Source organism: Rhipicephalus sanguineus, chromosome 5 (genome assembly GCF_013339695.2).
Source record: "Rhipicephalus sanguineus isolate Rsan-2018 chromosome 5, BIME_Rsan_1.4, whole genome shotgun sequence".
NCBI lineage: Eukaryota > Metazoa > Arthropoda > Arachnida > Ixodida > Ixodidae > Rhipicephalus > Rhipicephalus sanguineus.
The window spans coordinates 199,759,156-199,780,378 of NC_051180.1; the positions used below are offsets into that span (position 1 = coordinate 199,759,156).

The 21,223-nt window shown below is 49.8% G+C and overlaps 2 protein-coding genes across 4 annotated transcripts in view; one reads left to right on the forward strand and one right to left on the reverse strand.

Annotated features, from left to right (window-relative positions):
• Positions 1 to 20,919, forward strand: part of LOC119394570 (26S proteasome non-ATPase regulatory subunit 3) — a 143,749-nt gene extending 122,830 nt beyond the window's left edge. Inside the window, exon 11 of the mRNA XM_037661892.2 lies at positions 20,805 to 20,919. Coding sequence (XP_037517820.1) covers positions 20,805 to 20,882 — 78 coding nt within the window. The 3' untranslated portion in view covers positions 20,883 to 20,919. The remainder of the gene's footprint in view (positions 1 to 20,804) is intronic.
• LOC119394569 (amphiphysin) overlaps positions 1 to 21,223 on the reverse strand; it is a 669,247-nt gene that overhangs the window by 424,999 nt on the left and 223,025 nt on the right. The gene's annotated exons all lie outside the window — the stretch shown is intronic.

Genomic DNA, 21,223 nt, shown 5'->3' on the forward strand with positions numbered 1-21,223 from the left:
CGGGCGGTAGCAGGTGACAAGTATGGCTTTGCCGAAAGGAAGGGACGGATTAATGCACACTAGTTGAAGGCTACAATTCATGGGTACTAAATGTGAGACTACTGTTGCTTTAACGAGAACAAGGACACCGCCACCTCTTCGGCCATCTCTGTTAAATCTATAGACACTAAACAGTCTTACTGTTCTCGATGAGTTCGTTGTCATGAATATCTGCGGTAAGCCATGATTCAGTGAAGATCGAAATGTCGGAGCAGTTATCTTCAAGGATGGCTTCTATAGCATCCTTTTTTGGTAAGTAGCTGCGAATGTTTGTTAGCATGAGAGCCATAATATGATAAGATGGTGTACTAGGTGAACTTGGCAGTGGCTGAGCAGGTTTATGGTGAGGCCTGGAAGCGGGCGGTGATCGCTATGAAGATAATTCGATTACGGAATCTGTAGCGGCGTTATATGTGTATTGCTTCTTGTCGATCAGTAGCTTGTCGTAACGCATTTTCAATGCGGTGTCCCTTTCTTTAGCAAAAGAGTACAGTTTTTTCCGGCCAATCGTACATGAGCTGAATAATCCTCTCGAATCCAAAATTTTGTTTCCTTCAGCTTCGGGCCTTCTGCAAGGATCTTCGACTTGACTTTAAAATGCGCCAGTTTAACAATTATGGGACGGTTTTTAGAATCCTGGAAGCGGCCCATGCGATGGGCACGTTCTATGTCGTCAGCATGTATCGACAATCCAAGATTCTCTGAACAGAAGGAGATAACGTGCGCCTCAGATTGCTCCCAGGTTTCGCCGTTTGCATCTTTTATCCCGAAAAAGAGTAAGTTTGACCTGCGCAAGCGATTTTCTGCGTCGTCGCACTTCTCCGCGAGCGTTTTTAATTCGGTGGAAAGCCTGGAAATTTCGTCGTTCGAGTTAACCGATACAGTGTGTTAGTTGGCTTGATGTGCTTGTACCACTTTTTCTAAGGCATCACCGTGCATGGAAAGAGAGCGGTAACGTGATTTTCAATGCTGGTCTGTGCACTACGAATGCCTGAAAGCTCAGCAAGTGCAGCGTTTTGTGAAAGCTGAAGTCGTGTTATCATAGCTGCTGCAATTGATTACAGAGTAGCTGTTGTATCTTTAGTGCCGGGACCTGGGTTCAGTTCAACGTCGCCTGAGAGGACAAGCAGAAGGTGAACAACATACGCATTGATACAATATAAGCAAGTCTGGCAAAACAATTTTCTGCAAGAATCAATAAATTTGAGTGGGCACGGCACTGCAAGTAAGAATGGGTCACTTGTACGGGTACAAGGGTGTGGTAAATAACAAACCTGCACAGAGACTGGTGTTGGCATGACCGTGTTTGATGTGGCGACGTGCCCCATTGCGGTTAATACGCTTTGTTCGGGTAAGCTACAGAGACGGGACTGGGGGGGGTCTCAAGCATTTCTTTTCGTGAGGCACCTCATGCGGTCATCATCTGCTGAAAACCAACCGCAGAACAAAATCTGTATATTTCACAATCGGAGTCAAGATTTTAGTCATTGGTATCGATATTTTTCTGGTATCTTGTCGCCAAATCCTTTTAAAATATGACCCATATATGTGACATGGGAAATTCGTTCTTTCAAGTGGCAGCGTTAGGGGACATGTTGTTCAAACCCCCACCCCCTTCCCCCTTTCAATTCTTCACGGTCGTGGCTTTTGCTGAACTGCATTTCGTGACTGCGGCCCGCTCGCCGAGGAGTTTGAGACCCCCTGATATATAGACTCAGTACGTTTGGTAAAACAGATTATTCGTAGGACTGTATTTTGGGCTACCTGAATAGGCCTCCCAAGCTCGGCCAGGGGGCGCTGCGTCGCGCGCGTTTCGCCGCCTTTCTTGCAAAAACCGGTCGCTCCTTTCCCGCGCCTGCCTTTTGACAGCGCTGTCTCAGCACGTTCACGCACACTGCACGCGCTGTTTTCTGCTCGCCGTGGACGTGAAACTTCACGTGTCGCTTGTTCTGAAGGTTTGGAAAATCCCAGAGATGGAAAACACGTTTTCACGGTGGGAATCTCACCAGAGGAGGGCGGTTGATCGACCACCTTTTCGGGACCGCGAGCGGGTCGTCAAGGACGATGCTGTTTGTACGAGAGCTACGTTCGTGCCGATGCTGGACGGGCACTTTTTTTTACATGAATAGGGAGGTGACTGCGCGAGTTCTGTAATTATGTTACCGGTAAAACGCACATTCGTTGCGGCAGTCGTGTCTACTCGGAGCTATCAACAAAACATCCACCACGCTTTCGCGTGCGTTTTCTATTGATAACTTTTCGATTGCTTGGATGCCAAGTTTGTCGTGAGGCTTTAAATTTATTATGAGCTCAATGTGAAGTGCATAAATTTACATCTGCCCTGTTGAGTCACTGGCTGCATTGCAATCCGCAGTGTTCAGTTTCGTGGGATTTTTGCTTTTGCCGAGGTTTGCATCGAATGATAACAACGTCGGATCTCAAGTTTAATGTCACCTTGGATTTTTTTAGAGCTCCCTTTGACAGCATAATGATACGCGCAAAAAAAAAAATATATTTCATGCCCACTTGGACCATGCATGTTTCTTGCAGAGGCGTGTTTCATTTCGAATAATATCGACGCCTGATCATGCACCGTGTTCGCTTATTCGAATGTCGCTTTGGTTGTTTCGACAGCTCGCTTGGTCAGCATCATACTATACAATACCCACTGGGATCGCGCATGTTTATGATTATGCCGAGATTTGTGCACGATGATAAGCGCATCTGAATTCGCGAAGCCATCGAAAATTTAATTGCCGCCTTGGTTCTTTTTTCAGCTTGTTTACAAAGCGGCAGCTGTCAGGGGCGTAGCCAAGGGGGGGTTGGGGGGGGTTCAACCCCCCCCCCCGAAATTTTTCAATTTTGCTTGCGTATATAGGCACGCACACTTACATACACACGCACGAACATACATAGAGTATGGTTGAACCCCCCCCCCCCCCCCCGAAAAAAATTCTGGCTACGCCCCTGGCAGCTGTATATTGCCCGCGGCTCACGCGCATGCAAGGCTATATATTACGCACCGAACGCATGACATTATTACGAGGCACGCCTGGTGGGGGACTTCGGATTAATTTCGGCCACCTGGGGTTCTTTAACGTGTACGTAAATCTAAGTACGCCGGTGTTACTGCATTTCACTCCCATCGAAATGCAGCTGCCGTATGCGTGAATCGAGCCCGTGACTACGATCTTAGCAGCGCAACACTTCAGCCTGCTAGGCAATCACGGCGTGTCGCATGCACGTCCAATATAAACGCTCAGTGCAAACATGCAGCTTAATTCTGTTTACAGGGAGCCGCGACGGGAAATGTACCGCAATCAGCTGAACACTTAGTACTCACGGTACGTTATTTGAAGGAGCACTGACATCAAATTTACGCATGTCAAGATTTTTGCATCCACGAGTAGTTATCTACCCCCTAGTAGCGATTCGCGACCGAAAATGCAACTGAGGGACGAATAACTATCTGTTTTATTGATTTATATCACCGGTATCTAGCACGATTCAAAACGGCCTGCAAGCCCGCCATTTCTTAGGGCTGGCAGCGCTCCCTCGCGGTCAATTCCAGACCGCGCCCCAGTTTACCACTTGTCCACAGAAAGGAGTGACGTGAGGATCAGCTGCTCAGCTAACATTTCGTCTGCTAGGCGCGCACGTTCAGTCATGCCTTGTCACCAGCATCGCCGTCGTCGCCGTCAAAAGTGTCGACTAGTGCTGAAGGCGGCATTCTGGAAGCTAGAATCCCCGCGATACGCGACGTCGCGAATCATTTTCGCTTCGACCCTTTGCAAAACAGCGATTCAAAAATGGACGCTGTTCCAAGCAGCTACGAGGAGGTGCCCGGGGACGCACGCTTGGGCCATACTCGCTGGTGTGTCTCAATGAGCTATATCAGAGAATTTTAGCGTGCACAGCATCCCGGCATACGCAAAGGGGTCTGCAATATCGGCATAGCGAATGCACACCAGCGGAGAAATAGAATACGATAGGTTTCTACAATAACAATTCTGTGCTTGCCAGGTTCTTCTTTGCACCGCCAGATGGCCCCACCTATCCGGCCTCTCACGGTTACGGCTGCAGTAACCCGGTATTACGCTAGCGCAAGGAAGTCCACGGACGAACTAACATTCACTAATAACGCTACATACGTGTTACTTGTTAGCGATGATATTTATCTATAGGCTGCTCCACTTCCATAGCTTGTGGTCGTGTTGGCGTGTACCGTACGTGTAATGAAACGCCACGCACTTTCCGCTTTTTCCGCGCCTCGACGAGCAGGTCCGTACTACGCAGCGGTTCCCCGACATGCTGGCACGTAGTCGCTCCGATTGATCGCACTCGCGCTGAGGATCACACGACAAATCAGTCGATACGACACAATCGCAGGCACGGATCGGGACAGCAAGGAGAGCCACTGGCTGGGAGTGAGAGCCGGTGAGAGCGTCGCCTGGCGTCGGCGGCACAATAAATACACTCAGTTCGTCGACGTCATTGTTACTAGCGTATCGTCACTCAGGATGGTATGATCGGAATGTATCACACCTGTTATGGTAGCACTAGTGTCGATGTCGCAGCGTGATCAATCTTCCGTTGAGCTTTCGTACGCTGTTTGCCCTCGAAATAAAATTACTTCCACGCGACGGACGCCATTCAAAGTTGGCCAAGGAGACTTATGCATACCGAGCAATCGAATGAAGGGCACATCTCGACTTTGAAATTTGATGTCAGTGCTCCTTTAAACTGCGGTGTATTAAGCCCGCATGCTCCGCTGCTGTCACATTACAAATTGCTTCAAGGTGACAAGACCGCGAAAGTATCGCGGCTAACTGCCATAATCCACACTTGACGCCTCAGCTCCTCGCACTGCTTGCATTGGAAACGGTAGAACATGGCAGGAAGTTTTCGGCTCTTCGTCATTTTTAAACTTTTGGGACAGTTCACAGTGCAGCAGGACTGCATGCCTGCTTTCGAGTACGACGAAGGAACGGCACCCATAGCGTGAAAAATGCGAGATAAAAGCCCCGGGGAGCACATTCTCCGCGCGCGCAATGGGAAAACCAAGCAAAAGCGACCCGTCCGAGCTACCGGAGCTTTCCCCTCTCTCCGCTGGGACGGCGGACGGCGCTGCGCAAACTTGAGCGTTGGAGGCCTATAAAGAAACAAGTCGACGAAATGCTACGCGACGACATTATCCAGCCTTCAAAGAGTCCGTGGGCGTCACCCGTGGTGTTAGTGAAGAAAAAGGATGGGACCCTACGTTTCTGCGTCGATTATCGTCGCCTGAACAAAATCATGAAAAAGGACGTGTACCTTCTCCCACGTATAGACGACGCCCTAGATTGACTCCACAACGCGAAGTACTTTTCTTCGATGGACCTCAAGACCGGCTACTGGCAAATCGAAGTCGACGAGAGAGACCAAGAAAAGACTGCCTTCATAACACCGGACGGCCTGTTCGAGTTCAAGGTCATGCCCTTCGGTCTTTGCTCGGCACCTGCGACGTTCCAGCGCGTCATGGACACCGTGCTGGCTGAAGTGGCAGACTTGCCTTGTGTACTTGGACGACGTCATTGTGTTTGCCTCAAGCTTCGACGAATACCTCCAGATACTTCAATCCGTACTTCAAGCAATCAAGAACTCCGGGCTCACCCTGAAGCCAGAAAAGTGCTGCTTCGCGTACAAGGAGCTCTTGTTTTTTGGGTCATGTGATCAGCAAGACTGGAGTGCTCCCAGACCCGCAGAAAACAGCTGCCATCGCCGCTTTCCCGCCACCCACCGACAAGAAGGCCGTGCGCCGATTTCTCGGCTTTGGCGCCTATTACAGACGCTTTGTCAAAGACTTTTCACGGATAGCCGAGCCACTAACGCAGCTCACGAATACCGACGTCGAATTCAGGTGGCAAACAGCGCAAGTCGAAGCATTTCATGAACTGAAATGACGCCTGCAGACGCCTCCGATACTTGCGCATTTCGACGAATACACCTATAGACCTTATGCAAAATTGCTGCCATCTAGCGGCCGCCGTGAACGTTTCCGCCATGTTCAAGGCTAAGCGCGCTCCGCATGTGCACACACGGAGCGTGCGTATCAACGTGTGGCGGCTGATAGGAGCGGCAATGCCACCATATTTTCTTGTACCGTGTTGCTCAAATTGAGGAAATTGCGGTGCTGAAAAAAAGGTTTGCAGGAAACTAACCTTCATGTTATTAGATTTCCTCACGGCCGACGAGAATCAGCAGATCGTTTCCTTGCTCCGGCTACTGCTTATGACTAACGCCGTGTTTACGCTCGCCGTTCTTAATATATACGGTATGCGACAGCATCGGCACTCATCAGAGAACACTCTTTCATGTCATGCCGGAACGAGACAGTTTTCGCGCCGTGTGCTTACAGACACAGACAAACCTGCTTCGTGTACGGGCTTCAAAGCTGCGTCGCGGCTACTCGCGCATGCCTGCGTTGCTGTTGTCTGTTGACATTACCTTGTTTATTGCATTGCGACAACAATTACATGTTAGACAGGTAGCTCGTGCGCGTCATTGATTCTCAGCGAACGGACCGATTGTGCTGCAGCGTGTTGTTTGTAGTTTGTTTTCGATTGTGGAGCTTAACAAGAGCGTTTGGTGGGATGCTTTGCGCGCGTATTAACGCGATAGCGTTAGAGAGCTCGTGTCGCAGAAATTCCGTCGTCGGTGTCGGCCCCGTTGGTTGTGAGCGAAAAATCGACCGTGAGCGAAAAATCGAGAAAGAAGCAAAAAATAAAGAATAAAAATTTCGGTCCCATTGAGGATCGAACCCGGGCCGTTCGCGTGGCAAGCAGGTGTTCTACCACAAAGCCACGATGTCACTTGCAGGTGCTTCGGAAAAAAACACTACATAAATGCCATGTAGTGGAAGGAGTCTCCTTAACGCATTTTGTTCGACAAGTGTCACGACGAAAACGAGCCCATTCGGCGATTTGTAGGCGCATTTGGGAGGCCATCAAACTATGTCGAAAAAGGCCGGGATAGTGCAGCCATCGCCGCTAAAAACACACACGAACTTTCAAACAGCTCTAAAAATGGACAACTATGTCCATCTAGCGGAAAACATATCAACAAGCAAACAGCAAACGCTAGATAATGTGCTGCCATCTGTGAGGCATTGTGAGACTCTTCATGGCCTCCGAGATGGCGAGCGCGCTGCGTGTATCTCGGACGCCATGCGAATCTTGCTTTAGATCAAACACCTGTACCATTCGCGCGCGCGCGCGTGTGTGTGTGCCTGTGTGCCTGTGTGTGTAACAATACACATTAATAAGTATGCACTTAGTGGTTGAAGTGCGCCTAGGGGCCGGATTTCGCTATTGCGTTCAACTCTTAAAGGCGAAGCTTAAGGGTCCCCCAATTTTTTGCTTTACTATGCGTATTTTTCAAGCATTTCATGTGATATCACTGCCCGATTCAGACGGGTGGCCTGAATATCCTGACCGCCCCCCACCCCTTACTTTTTTTTGTTTAATTTATACCCCCAGAAGAACACATCAGTTGCTCCAAAAAGCTGATCACCCTTCGGAAAAGTCCTGTATCCACCCCTGTGTGCTAGGAAATTTTAACAGGTGCTTCAAATGCGTGGCACTTTTCTTATGAAACTAAAAATATGCTATTCCGGGAAATCTGCTGAATTCGACCGTGGGTGCGCTACCGCTGGTGGTTTCGCAGGCGTTTAGTCGGCGACGCAAAACTGCCTTGCCGCTACGGGTTGACATTGTAAGGCACCAGTAGGCCCCGAAAACGACGATGTGCAGGTGATTTTGGCGTATCGTGTTATATAGGAACACATGTCGGAAGGATATTCAATAAAACAGCAGCTGATCGGCATCTACTGCTTGGCGACACAACACTTTTCATGTTCACTTTTTACGTGCGTGAGCTGCGCAAATATCTTACATTTTAATCGTGCAGTAATTTTATACATAACATACGTCGGTGACTAAAGCTGCGAAATATTTTTTATTTAAAAAATAAAAAAGAGGACAACGCCTTTAATTTAAAATTAGATGCAAAATACATCATCTCGACATAGGCTGTCCCTTACGAAATACGTTTTAAATTGGGTCTACGGCACTTTCTTTCCGTCATCGCTGTGCCTAGCCGTCTCGCGCGTTAACGCTTCTTCCCATACATCCTATACTACACGCATGATATTTAGATAGCTAACAAGGCTTTATTCGCTACATTGAAAACAGCCAGACCAAATTTGTAACCTAGCGCAAAGTTTCATTCTCGACGACGGTAGGCCTACATGTGACTCGCGGTGTCAAACTTGCCTTTTCTTCTCGCTATGAGGCAGTTCTTTGCACGTAATAACTGCGAACGTAATAACTAGGAAATGCCGGTAACGTGTACAGGCCCTTACACACTCGTCTGACGTTTTTATGCCCCGATTGCCCACTATCAAAGCAGATACAAGCAAGAAGTTATAGCAGCGACAGCAATACGATTCGGCCACAAGCCTCCAACATGGCGCCGAATGGGTAGCTTCGTCAAACCTCCGACAGATGGCAGCAATTTTGCATAAGGTCTATACGGAGATTCACACCGATGCAAGCAGCATAAGACTCGGCCCCGTCCTTGCGCAGCGGACGGAAGGACTGGAAAGGGTTATCAGCAGTGATTCCACTCCTGCGCCAACTGCGCCAAAGTGCGCCAAATTGTATTTACTGCGCCATCCTGATAATATCGACGAAATTTGCGCCAAACTGCGCCAAAGTCTCGGGATTGGGGGCGTCTATCACCGGCAATCGCACCGCCGGCGCGTCAGAACATGTGCAGCTCGATCTTGGGGCTGCCAATAAGTCGCAATCATGGACCAAGAATTATTCCGCTGAGCTCGCGCGTGCGTTCCGAGTAAGCCACGATGCCATGCACGGTGCCGACGCAGCTTCTGTTCTGCAAGTCGGCTCGACAGCAAAACGCGCTCTCCGCAGAGGCTCGTGACGTCTAGGCCTACATCGGTAGCGAGAAAGTGCGACGGCGATTCATCGGCGGACGTCGTCTGTTCCAGAAACGCTGCTGATAGCTCGTTTCAAGCGTCGCACGGCACGTAAGGAAAGCAATGTTCAGTAATAACTACATGAGTGCCACTAAAATGTCTGTCACTTCTGTTTCCGGACATCGCGGAATGAAATTGGGATCGCTCGCAGTAGATATATGGGACAATATCGAATTTTCCTTGATTCGCGTTTACGGAAGAGCACGCGAACGGTGGAAACGCGTTGACACTTTTCCTCAGATATACTTTATCCATGAATCTTCATCTAGAACAGCTTTTTCGTAATTCCTTCCGCCAGCTCGTCTGAGTTTGTAATCACTCTGCGGTAAATACCCCCTAAAAGGCTCTGCCCTTTCGAGCTCACGTGCTAGGGTTCCAATTCGAATTTTTTGCTTGCTTTTTTAAAAATGTCATCTCATTAGTAAAATCATATCTCCTGGTCGGAGCAGCCGCAAATGCGCAGCTGTCAATAGCGGGCCCGTCGCTGACGGCCCACAGTGAAAGCGGCTACGCCATGTTACACGTCCGCCCCTTGCTTTCGGGGGTCAATAGCTAACGGTTAAAAAAACTAAGTTTCGCTTAAGAGCGAAGAAATGAATGCGACACCAAAAAATTGTATTGTGAAACGAAGTAAGACTAGCAGCTAACTCTTTTGGATCCGATCTCGCGTAACTCAACAAAACGCTGGTTTAAGAGAATATGGCCCCTCCAGGAACCGAAGCGTTTTCTTGCTCCGAGTTTTCTAAACGCGAAGTAAGCGTTGAGAGCACAGCAAGTTTACGAGCCGTCTCCTGATGCCTCGAGATAGCGCGCGCGCAAGCGACTGCGCCCTTCGAACAATGCGGTCCCCCCCCCCTTCCGCTTCCCTGGCGTCCCGTCATGCTCCTTACGAAAGACGGGCGGGGCGTTTCCTCTCTGTTTGATGAGCAATCGACGGCAGGCCCGCACGCGGGAAGATATCTCATGCGCTGTTCGCGCGGCGGAGACAGACGGCTGGCTAGTTTAATCTCCGCTTCAGCCGCGTTCGTCGCCAGCGCTCGCGAGCTTTTACCCGCGGCAACGGCAACGGCGACGGCAAAAATCCGCCGAGAGTGTCCATATAATTGCTATCGCAAGGGTCAATGTACGGGGCAGATTTCGCCCCCCCCCCTTAGGTGATTAGGGGGGGGCGCCCCCCCTGTGCGCACGCCTATGCTCCTGAGATGATTTTTTTCATGAGATTTGCAATGAATCGAAATATTTCTAGCCTTCATAAGAGCCCCATAATAATACTCAGGTGCTTGAATGTTAAAGGAGCACTGACATCAAATTTACGCATGTCAAGATTTTTGCGTCCAGGAGTAGTTATCTACCCCCTATTAGCGATTCGCGACCGAAAAATGCAACTGAGGGACGAATAGCTATCTGTTTTATTGATTTATATCACCGGTATCTAGCACGATTGAAAACGGCCGGCAAGCCCGCCATTTCTTAGCGCTGGCAGCGCTCCCTCGCGGTCAATTCCAGACCACGCCCCAGTTTACCACTTGTCCACATAAAGGAGTGACGTGAGGATCAGCTGCTCAGCTAACATTTCGTCTGCTAGGCGCGCACGTTCAGTCATGCCTTGTCACCAGCGTCGTCGCCGTCAAAAGTATCGACTTGTGTTGAAGACGACATTCTGGAACTTAGAATCACCGCGATACGCGACGTCGCGAATCATTTTCGCTTCGACCCTTTGCAAAACAGCGATTCAGAAATGGTCGCCGTTCCAAGCAGCAACGAGGAGGTGCCCGGGGACGCGCGCTTGGGCCATACTCGCTGGTGTGTCTCAATTAGCTATATCAGAGATTTTAGCGTGTACAGAATTCCGGTATACGTAAAGGGGTCTATGGAATATCGGCATAGCGAATGCACACCAGCGGAGAAATAGAACACAACAGGTTTCTACAATAACAATTCTGTGCTTGCCAGGTTCTTCTTTGCGCCGCCAGATGGCCCCACCTGTCCAGCCTCTCACGGTTACGGCTGCAGTAACCCGGTATTACGCTAGCGCAAGGAAGTCTACGGACGAACTAACATTCACTAATAACTCTGCATAAGTGCTACTTGTTAACGATGATATTCATCAGGGGCGTAGCCAAGGGGGGGGGGTTGGGGGGGTTCAACCCCCCCCCCCCGAAATGTTTCCATTTTGCTTGCGTATATATACATGCACACATACAAACGCACGCACGAACATAATGTATGGTTGAACCCCCCCCCCCCCCCGAAAAAAATTTCTGGCTACGCCCCTGGTATTCATCTATAGGCTGCTCCACTTTGATAGCTTGTGGTCGTGTTGGCGTGTACCGTACGTGTAATGAAACGCCACGCACTTTCCGCTTTTTCCGCGCCTCGACGAGCAGGTCCGTACTACGCAGCGGTTCCCCGACATGCTGGCACGTAGTCGCTCCGATTGATCGCACTCGCGCCGAGGATTACACGAGAAATCAGTCGATACGACACGATGAATCGCAGGCACGGATCGGGACAGCAAGGAGAGCCACTGGCTGGGAGTGAGAGTCGGCGAGAGCGTCGCCTGGCGTCGGCGGCACAATAAATACACTCAGATCGTCGACGTCACTGTTACTGGCGTATCGTCACTCAGGATGGTATTTGCGGAATGTATCACACTTGTTACGTAGCACTAGTGTCGATGTCGCAGCGTGATCAATCTTCCGTTGAGCTTTCGTACGCTGCTTGCCCTCGGAATAAAATTACTTCCACGCGACGGACGCCATTCAAATTTGGCCAAAGAGACCTATGCATACCGAGCAATCGAATGAAGGGCACATCTCGACTTTGAAATTTGATGTCAGTGCTCCTTTAATGCAATATGCTTCTGTATTGCACTCCAGGATATAAAATTCGCTGCTCCAAAGTGCTCCTAGATGCAAAATTATCTGCTCTAAAGTGCTCCAAGATGAAAATTTTGCTGCTCCAAAAATTGCTCCAAATCAGAAGTCCTCGGTAGCATCACTGTATCAGTTATGCTAGCCGGTCGCTGTCTAAGCCAGAGGCCAACTATTCCACAACAGAAAAGGAGTGCCTCGCCATCATCTGGGCTACGTCGAAGTTTCGCCCCTAGCTCTACGGCAGGCCCTTCAAAGTTGTGAGCGACCATCATGCCTTGTGTTGGCTAGCTAACTTGAAGGACCCTTCAGGTCGCCTCGCACGGTGGAGCCTAAGACTTCAAGAATTTGACATTACCGTCGTGTACAAGTCCGGAAGGAAACACTCCGACGCCGACTGCTTGTCTCGTGCCCCTGTCGACCCACCACCGCCCGACGACCAGGATGATGACAGCGTCTTGGGAGCCATAAGTGCCGACGACTTCGCCGAACGACAACGAGCCGACCCGGAACTGAAGGGTCTAGTGGAATACCTGGAGGGCAGGACCATCGTCCCAAAAGTATTCAGGCGAGGATTCGCATCATTTTGCTTGAAAAACAACGTCCTCGTAAAGAAGAACTTCTCTCCGGCCAGAGCCAGCTACTTTATCGCTGTGCCTTCGGGACTGCGACCAGAAATTCTGCATGCCCTGCACGACGACCCGACGGCTGGACACCTCGGACTTTCCCGCACGCTCGCACGAGTACAGGAAAAGCACTACTGGCCGCGCCTTGCCGCCGACCTTACTCGCTACGTAAGGACGTGCCGAGACTGTCAGCGACGGAAGACACCGCCCACAAGACCAGCAGGCTTCCTTCAGCCAATCGAGCCTCCTCGGCGACCATTCCAGCTGATCGGGATGGACCTCCTGGGGCCGTTCCCAGCGTCGACTTGCGGAAATAAATGGATCGTCGTGGCTACCGACTACCTCACCCGCTACGCCGAAACAAAAGCCCTGCCCAAAGGCAGTGCCGCTGAGGTAGCCAACTTCTTCGTTGAGAGCATCGTCCTTCGATACGGTGCTCCAGAGGTCCTCATCACCGACAGAGGTACGGCGTTTACGGCTGACCTAACTCAGGCGATCTTGGAATACAGCCACACAAGCCACCGCCGGACCACCGCGTACCACCCACAGACCAACGGCCTCACCGAGCGTCTAAATAAGACCATCGCCGACATGCTGGCCATGTACGTCGACGTCGAACGCAAGACGTGGGACGCCATCCTTCCATACGTGACCTTCGCGTACAACAGGGCCGTACAAGAAACGACGCAGATGACGCCATATAAGTTGGTCTACGGACGGAGCCCGGCAACGACGCTCGACGCCATGTTACCAAACGTGACCGACGAGGAAAACATCGACGCGACCACCTACCTACAGCGCGCCGAAGAAGCACGACAGCTCGCCCGCCTACGGATCAAGAACCGGCAGACGAATGACAGCCGCTGCTACAACCTTCGACGACGCCACATGGAATACCAACCCGGTGAGCGTGTGTGGGTATGGACGCCAATACGCCGACGGGGACTTAGCGAGAAGCCTTTCGACGATACTTCGGACCGTACAGGGTACTTCGACGCTTCGGCGTACTCGACTACGAGGTTGTCCCTGATAGCATTACGAACCCCCCCCCCCCCGAAATTGTTCAGTTTTGCTTGCGTATATATACATGCGCACATACAAACGCACGCACGAACATACATAAAGTATGGTTGAACCCGCCCCCCGCCCCCCCGAAAAAAAATTCTGGCTACGCCCCTGGAACTCTCAGCGGCGCCGTGGGCGACCTGAAGTCGTCCATGTCGTGCGCCTGAAGCCATATTACGCGCGTTAGTGAATCTGAGGACTGTACTTTTACTTTATTATTGTACTTTCTTGCTTGTTCTTATTTTTATTGTACTGTTTTGCTTGTGCTTTTTTGTTGTACCATCTTGTTTTATTGTTGTTATTGTTGCATGCATTGGCCACCCCCGCCCCATGTTCTGTATTAAGCATCGGGACGATGCTTTTTCAGAGGGGGGCATTGCCACGTGCGTTCCTTATTATCACTTTTGCTGTATTCGGTTTTTGCCCACAAAGACTGCCAGCAACGCTCAGCGGTTCCTCATTGTTCGAGAAGCTTCGCGATTATTGTAGATCGTTTTGTTAAGATTTCGCGCAAGACGCGAGCACTCGAGCTTATTCTAGAGCTTTCGCGACAACCAGCGATAACGCTGAAATATTCGACGGCACGTGTATAAATTCCGAAGCGCTTCACCGCGTCAGTTGATCGACGGTCGACGCTCTGTTCGCCGCTATCAGTGCATACCGTGCGTATTGCTGTACATTAACTTACCGTTTCTGGGCCACAAGTTCGGCCAAATGAAGTTTCACCTTCGACACCTCGCCTGCGGTCCTCGTCGACGTCACGACCACGTGACAATATATTGTGCAAGCGCGTGACGAGAAGCTCATACGGTGTTGTGACGTCAGGGTACGGTAGGAACCGAAACTAGCTATTAAATACATACTGTAATTACTTTTTCAGGGCGCACTTGCGCTTAGCACTACCTTTTCTAGGCTCTTGAGGGCTTGACCTTTCATTTGAACGCAAAAAACAACTAAAAATATTCGTGTCAGTACCCCTTTAACTTGGTATACACCAAAATTCGCGTAGCAGTACATGAGTGTATGATGAACACTACGAACTGGTCAAGACTTGAGTACCGTGACATGCCTGACATGTGCGTCATGAAACGCTTCCCTCAGTCACGCATGGTGCGTACCGACACACGACGGCCCGTGTAGTATGCACCACACGTGATTCACAATTTGTATCATCCCAGGAACTGCAGGAGTAGACATCGAATAACTTAGCGCAATAGCGTTAAGGATCCCGCGTTGCGGAAAGTCCAGTGCTGGTTTTGGCAGCATTGTTGGTGAGCAAGAAATCTGGTGGACACAAAGGATGTACATCACGGTTCGAGCTGAACTCGGAGCACAGCATTCTCCGGGGCAGTCAAGTATATATATTCTGTTACAGAGCTGAAACTGCTTTGGAAAAGGACCCCGTGCAGGCGCCATGACGGAGCGACGTCACTGTGCGTTAGTCATCCGTCCTTCGTATTGAGTGAAGGTGAAATTAACTTGCCCACGAGTATGTGGTAGTGTGTCGGTTCTGCTAGTGGTTTTATCATTTTTGTGTAAATGGAAATGCAGTGCCGTGTTGCCCATGGAGTGATTATGAGGTATTGTATGTACGTGCTTTCTTACGGAATAAAGTTCAGTAAAACTGCGCTAGTCTTTGTTGTACTTTTTTCATTGTATTCGTGGAGTGTACGCAAGTTTTCTACTATGCATAAAATATGGTATAGGCTTGCTGACTGCTTCACATTGTGGGGTGCTATCACCCCCTGCAAAGTCGTTTACGCCTCGTGCTTTAGGCGCGTCTCGCGGATAAGTCACGGTTAGCTTTAACAGCCTCAGAGCAAGAGGTGTCGCTGTGCTCGCACGTGGTAGTGTTAGCGATGGATGCTATGAGCGTCACTTTTATAACAGGGCGGTGACATGTGTTCCACCAGGCTCGACAAGAAAGAAAAAACCTTTTTTTTTTTTTTTATCTTGGCCTAATGCCACGTCTACTTCGATTAAATCGGTCTTACACAGAAACAAAGAATTCACAGCCCAGTTCTCTGCCCCTTACGGCAGAATGTCCTTACTTTTCCGACTATTTATTTTTGTCCTTTACCTCTGGTTTTCTGCCACCAATACTCTCACCATCTCTTATTTATTTATATCGCAGACGTGTTCAGCTTTCCATTGTTGTCCCTAAAACACAAGGCTTCATGTAGGCTCATGCCCAAACGTACATCTGGGTGGATATCTCCACATTCGATCAGAACATGCTCCGCCGTTTCCTTATCTTCCCCACAGCATGTGCATTGTTGTTCTTTACTGAATCCCGCTTTATAACTACGCGTTCTAAAGCAAGCCGACCTCGCTTCAAACAGTAAAACGCTTCCCCTTGAAGTATCGTAAGATGCCTCCGTCTTTATTTCGTTTTTGCCCTTTCGGTAGTTACTCAGAGCCGTTTTTTTTTCCATCCCTACGATTCAATAAATCCTCTCCGCCTCTCTGACTTCTCGCTTAACACCTTCTGTTGCCATTTCGCTTACACCGCCAGCCGTATACTTGCTGGTGAGTCTTCTAGTTCTTTTTCTCCTCTGTGTGTCAACGCTCTTCCTATTGGGTGCGAGGCCCACCACTGGAGACGCGGGCGCTGCAATCGCTGTGACGTGCAGAGTTGGATCACGTGACCTCGCCTCGCTCTGGCGAAGGGAAGTGGACGGTTGAATGCGTTGTTTTTAACGCCGATTTCGCTTTTGAACAGCGTTGTTTTGCTCTCACTTATGTGTGTACCCCTAGAGGCTACACAATCCGGAAAAGTGCAGTAAATGTTATCGGCGGCACGGTACTTTTCTGGCCCGTGTCACAGTGCGCTACGCACGCGAAGGGGCCTGGCTTGAGCTTTCACTTTTACCGCGACCGTGCTTTTCACGAGCCTGATGCCGGTGTCACCTGTCTTTCTTTTTTGTTATTTCAAGCCTGTGATGTTAAAATGGACACCGACCATGAATATTCACGGCAGCATTGTTCACAGTGAAAAATGAATGCGCAAACAGTCCGGTTATGTATGTTTTAAAATATGACGTAGGCAACGTGCGGACATGTGTGGAAAGTTGCCGTCATGACGATTAAGCATGTGCGCCGTTGTCTAGATTGTCAGAGATTCAAGGTAAAGCCGAGAAATTCAGTTATTTTCTCTTCCCGTTACCTTTGCCTTATCCCAATCTATTTCGTGGCCAGTTGCTTCTGCGTGTTCGGCCAGCGCCTCCGATGAAACCTTTCTTACGTCATACATGTGCTGCTTGAGTCTTTGCTGGAAGTTACCTGTCTCGCCGACGTAACTTCCACCACTGTTTGACCCCTCCCCCCCCCCCTGCCGCCCTCGTGTTTATTTTAATTGTCCTCGTGTCTTTTCCGACCACACGGGTCTCCGTCGACTTCAGCCCATGGGGTTCCTTGCTTATAGATTATTTCTGTAAAATAAGCCCATAGTCAGTGTCACTTGTTCTTCTCTGTGTTGTTTTACGCTACAGGCGAAAACGTGGCCACTTCAAAACTGAATCACCTTCTAGCAGCAGCCGCGAAGTGTCATACTGCTTATCAATGAAGCTTTATAAATGCTGGACGCTGGTATTTTCACAGCAACATAATATTGCCATTTAGACCACGGTAATTGTCATCAGACCACAGTAAGTCATCAGCATGGTCATTCAAATGCGCAAGTAATACGGCCGGCTGGCACACGGTGCATTTGCTATCGCAATCGAGCCTGATCGGGACCGGATTTTTCGATCGCGATTGGCCTCTTTGTGCAAGCTGGATAACGGAGTCAATCTTCGAAAATTTTCATCCCGATGTGGCTTGGTGGCGATCGAAAATGCACCGTGTGACAACCTTAGAAAATACGCGCAACGAGGAGCAACAGATAGATATTAAAATCTGGCCGCAGACAAACTCATGTGAAATGTTATCTAGCTACAACCACGGTATATCTTACACCGTGACTACAACACTGAATGAGGCGCGCGCGTACATATGGCTGTCGTGCGTTTGTCTCCAATCATATGAGAAAGGTTGCGGCTGCATGGATCTCTAAGCATACTGGATTGCTTCCCACAAAGCGGAGAAACCGCTTTCGTCGTGCTTCATAGGGCTATGTGTACTAAACAGGAATGTAAATTTGCCCATGCTTGTCGTGTTAACCGTGGCCCGTTTTTATAAGCGAACCTACAACGAATGAAGTTGCATGGTTGCCCGCATTTCTTGAAGCAAAAAATACCTTTCTTTGCCGCAAGCACGCTAAAGCCCATTCGGCGCAAAATGATTCGTTACCTTTTACAAAAGCAGCGTGCGCGGCTCCCGTGGTTTCTATATCGGTGGCCATAGCAGACGACGCCGGCAGTCAGGACGCTGTCTAAGGCATTATGAGGACGTAAGATTTTTTTCTGAGCAGTTATTTAGCATTTCGTACAGTCAGGGATAAAGCCGCAGCAGTATTTTACTGATTTCTTTGAAGTGAAGTACAAATAATAATAAAAAAACCCGCATTTCCCCGAAGGGGAGTATGAGGAAGTGCGAAGCACGGGGTGATGTTATGAGGGGGCGCGCGCGACTAAACTCGAAAACTCGTTCCAAAGAACCCGCAACGCGTTCAACTTGTTGGCGGCGTTGCGCACGCCCGAGATGGGGCTCAGGTTGTTGTCGAACCACAGTTGATCGCACACCGCGCAGCTATATCCGAAGCTGCGGTCCAGGAAGTCTCCCTTGAAGCGCGCATTCGGCCGATCGAATTCGAGGGCCCGCGCTCGCTCACGCATCGCGCGTCCCCGCGCCAGATCGGCTTCGGGGTGCTCGGCTCGCTTCGCACGCTTTCGTTCGGCGTCTCGCCGCCGGCCTTCATCACCACAGGCAATGCGCGGGGCGCGCGCAGCCACGGAGCGGAGGGCGGAGCGCGCGCAGTCACGTGGGGCGTGACGTCGCTGCGCCGTTGCTACAGACGCTCCTCTCCGCTCCTCGCGCCGTTGCTATGGGACGGCGGATTCAGGGTCGCTTATAAAGTGCATTCGCACTTAAAAAGCAGACGCGAAAGCGGCTGCGGGCTGAGCGGGAGAGGGCTGGCGGAGCAATCCAACCTTACACGTCACAGGGATGCCTCCGCATGGTGGCGCCACGGTATGTCCTCGCGCCCAATGCAAATACCGGAACACCTTCTCTGCCCAGCTACTCATATCCTGAACCTCTCGTCGAACCTCATTTTGCTCTGAGCTTCGCTCACCTCAAAACTTGTCCATCCCATATTGCCCTTTACAGCCTCATTTGTCGACAAGTGTTGAAGATTGGGCGAGTTGGTTCAAGTACTCATTTGTAGTCTTCCCGTGAGCACCCAACGCGAGACGTCCCACAGTGCTTTGATTTACATCCATTCCCGATTGCACCTCTGCCCTCATGCACACCACTGAGTTCCCAAAAGTAAGCTCCGGAACCATTACGCCTTTCCACGGACCTCGAAGCACCTCGTACCTATTGTATCCCCGTAACGCCCTGTGCTTCATTATTGCAGCATTCCTCTTTGCATTTGCAGCCGAGGCTTTTTCCTGCACCTCCATGTTCCTATCACCCTCATTGACCCATACTCCAAGGTACTTGTGCTCGCTTACTTTCGGTAGTTCTTGGCCCTGTATTGACACCGCCTGGTCGTTGAGATCATTGAATACCATCAATCCACGGCACGGTGGCACCGGCAGCGCCACCTGGCGGGAGACCGGGGCACAGGGAACAGCAGCGAGTCTCTTTGGGGTTTGGCAGTGTGCGTGGACGGACGTTTCCCTCGGGCCCTTCGTTGTGAATCGAACGTCGGCGACGCCGAATTCGCGGTAGCTTGTGTATGCGTTGTGTTGGCATTATGTAATCGTGTTGCTAGTTAGTAATTGGATTCGGCTGACAAGCTCGTCGTTGCACGAGCTTTTAATAAATGTACGCACGTTCGTTTGCCCGACGTCGTGACGTGTCTCCGTATGTTCCGAGAGAGGCTCTCATTTCGAGGCCCCACAAATGAAATCAACTTCGAGAATGCGCGGGATCTGCCTGAATTTTTTGTTCCTGCATGATTCTCTGTTGTTTTCTGGCAATCTAACCTTGGTACTTGGATCAAAGCCAGAATGTGGCAAGCTGTGTTGTGCCACCCTTTCGCGAGTCCCGTGCAGCCACGTGTGTCACGTGGCTGCACAGGCCTCGCGAAGTCTTCACCGCCATCCTCCAATGAAAAGAAAATCCTAGCTCTCACACTGCTATGATTGGGGTTTCTTTTCTGTTTTGATTTTTTGTCGTTACACTTAGTGAGTGTCCTGCTGTTTCCTTGTGTTAACAAGTGAGATGGGAACTTGCGTGTTATAGGGAAGCCAACCAAAGCTCTGCATGTTTTACTTACTCACCCCTTTCACGCACGCACTTGGGAAACACGAACGTGCAAACCTAGTAAAGTAAAATCAGATTACAAGAGAGCGTGTTACAAAAGACATTTAGAAACGGTTTGGTTGGTTTTCCTATGTTAGCAACATTGCGTACAAAAGACGTAGTTACTAAGGACAACTTTTTTACGTCCCTGTAGTACATTCATCACTAATTAGAAGATAAGCAACTAAGACATGCTTATGCAATGCGGCCAACATTGTACTAACCGGTATGCAGTGCAATTTTCATTTCCTTGGCCCAATTCTGCTCTGTTCCACAGCCGCATGTCAGTGCTCGCATGGTTACGACTGCCGAGAGCACTCCACTTTCTCTCGCGATGCTCTCTCGTGCACGACTCTACAGCAGAGTACCATAGAGTAGGATATCCATCGCAGCATCGGCAACACTGGTCACTTTGTATTCCAGTAGTATTTAAGAGCACTTCAAAGGTATTGCGAGTAGCAGGAAGGCTTGCAAAGAGAAGTGCTTTACATCCAGAAGTTTGGTTGGAAACTAATACAAGCCATGCTGAGCAATTTCCCGTAGATATGTTTCAACAACACACTGATTGGGATGCATAATAGTGATGTAGTCTGACTCATCAGTGTTTTTGGAATTAATGATCCGAGGTAACGCAGGTAGCACTGATTTATGGTTACAAGAGACATGTGTCTCATCTAACTAGCTTTCATTGTATTGGGAATCAAGCATACCTCCTGTGACAGAGTGTTGTCGTAACTGTACTTTCTCTTGCAGGAGCGGCGCGAGCGTGAACAACAAGACTTGGAATATGCCAAGGAGATGGCTGATGAAGAGGATGATGGCTTTCTCTAGGGCTGTCATGCAATAAAACGAGTCTTCTGACCTGGTTCATTGTTTTTTGCTCTCTTCAAACCATATTGCCAATGGCCCAGTGCCGTACGTGACCACTGTGGCACTGGGCAATGTATACCTGATACACTGGGGCACTTGTCATTGTTGCATGCCGAAAGCGGGCATTTAAAAGTCTTGACAATTTAGGCCTTGCTCAGACCATAAATATGCAGCTCTGTTTGCTGAATTTGCTTTTTCTGGTGAAGCTTGTTGTAAGTCGCAGACTTCGGTAGCGTGCGCGAAAGACCCGTTGAGCGCACAGAGATGCGTCCTCGCAGTCACTGTGTATTTGTCTCACTAAC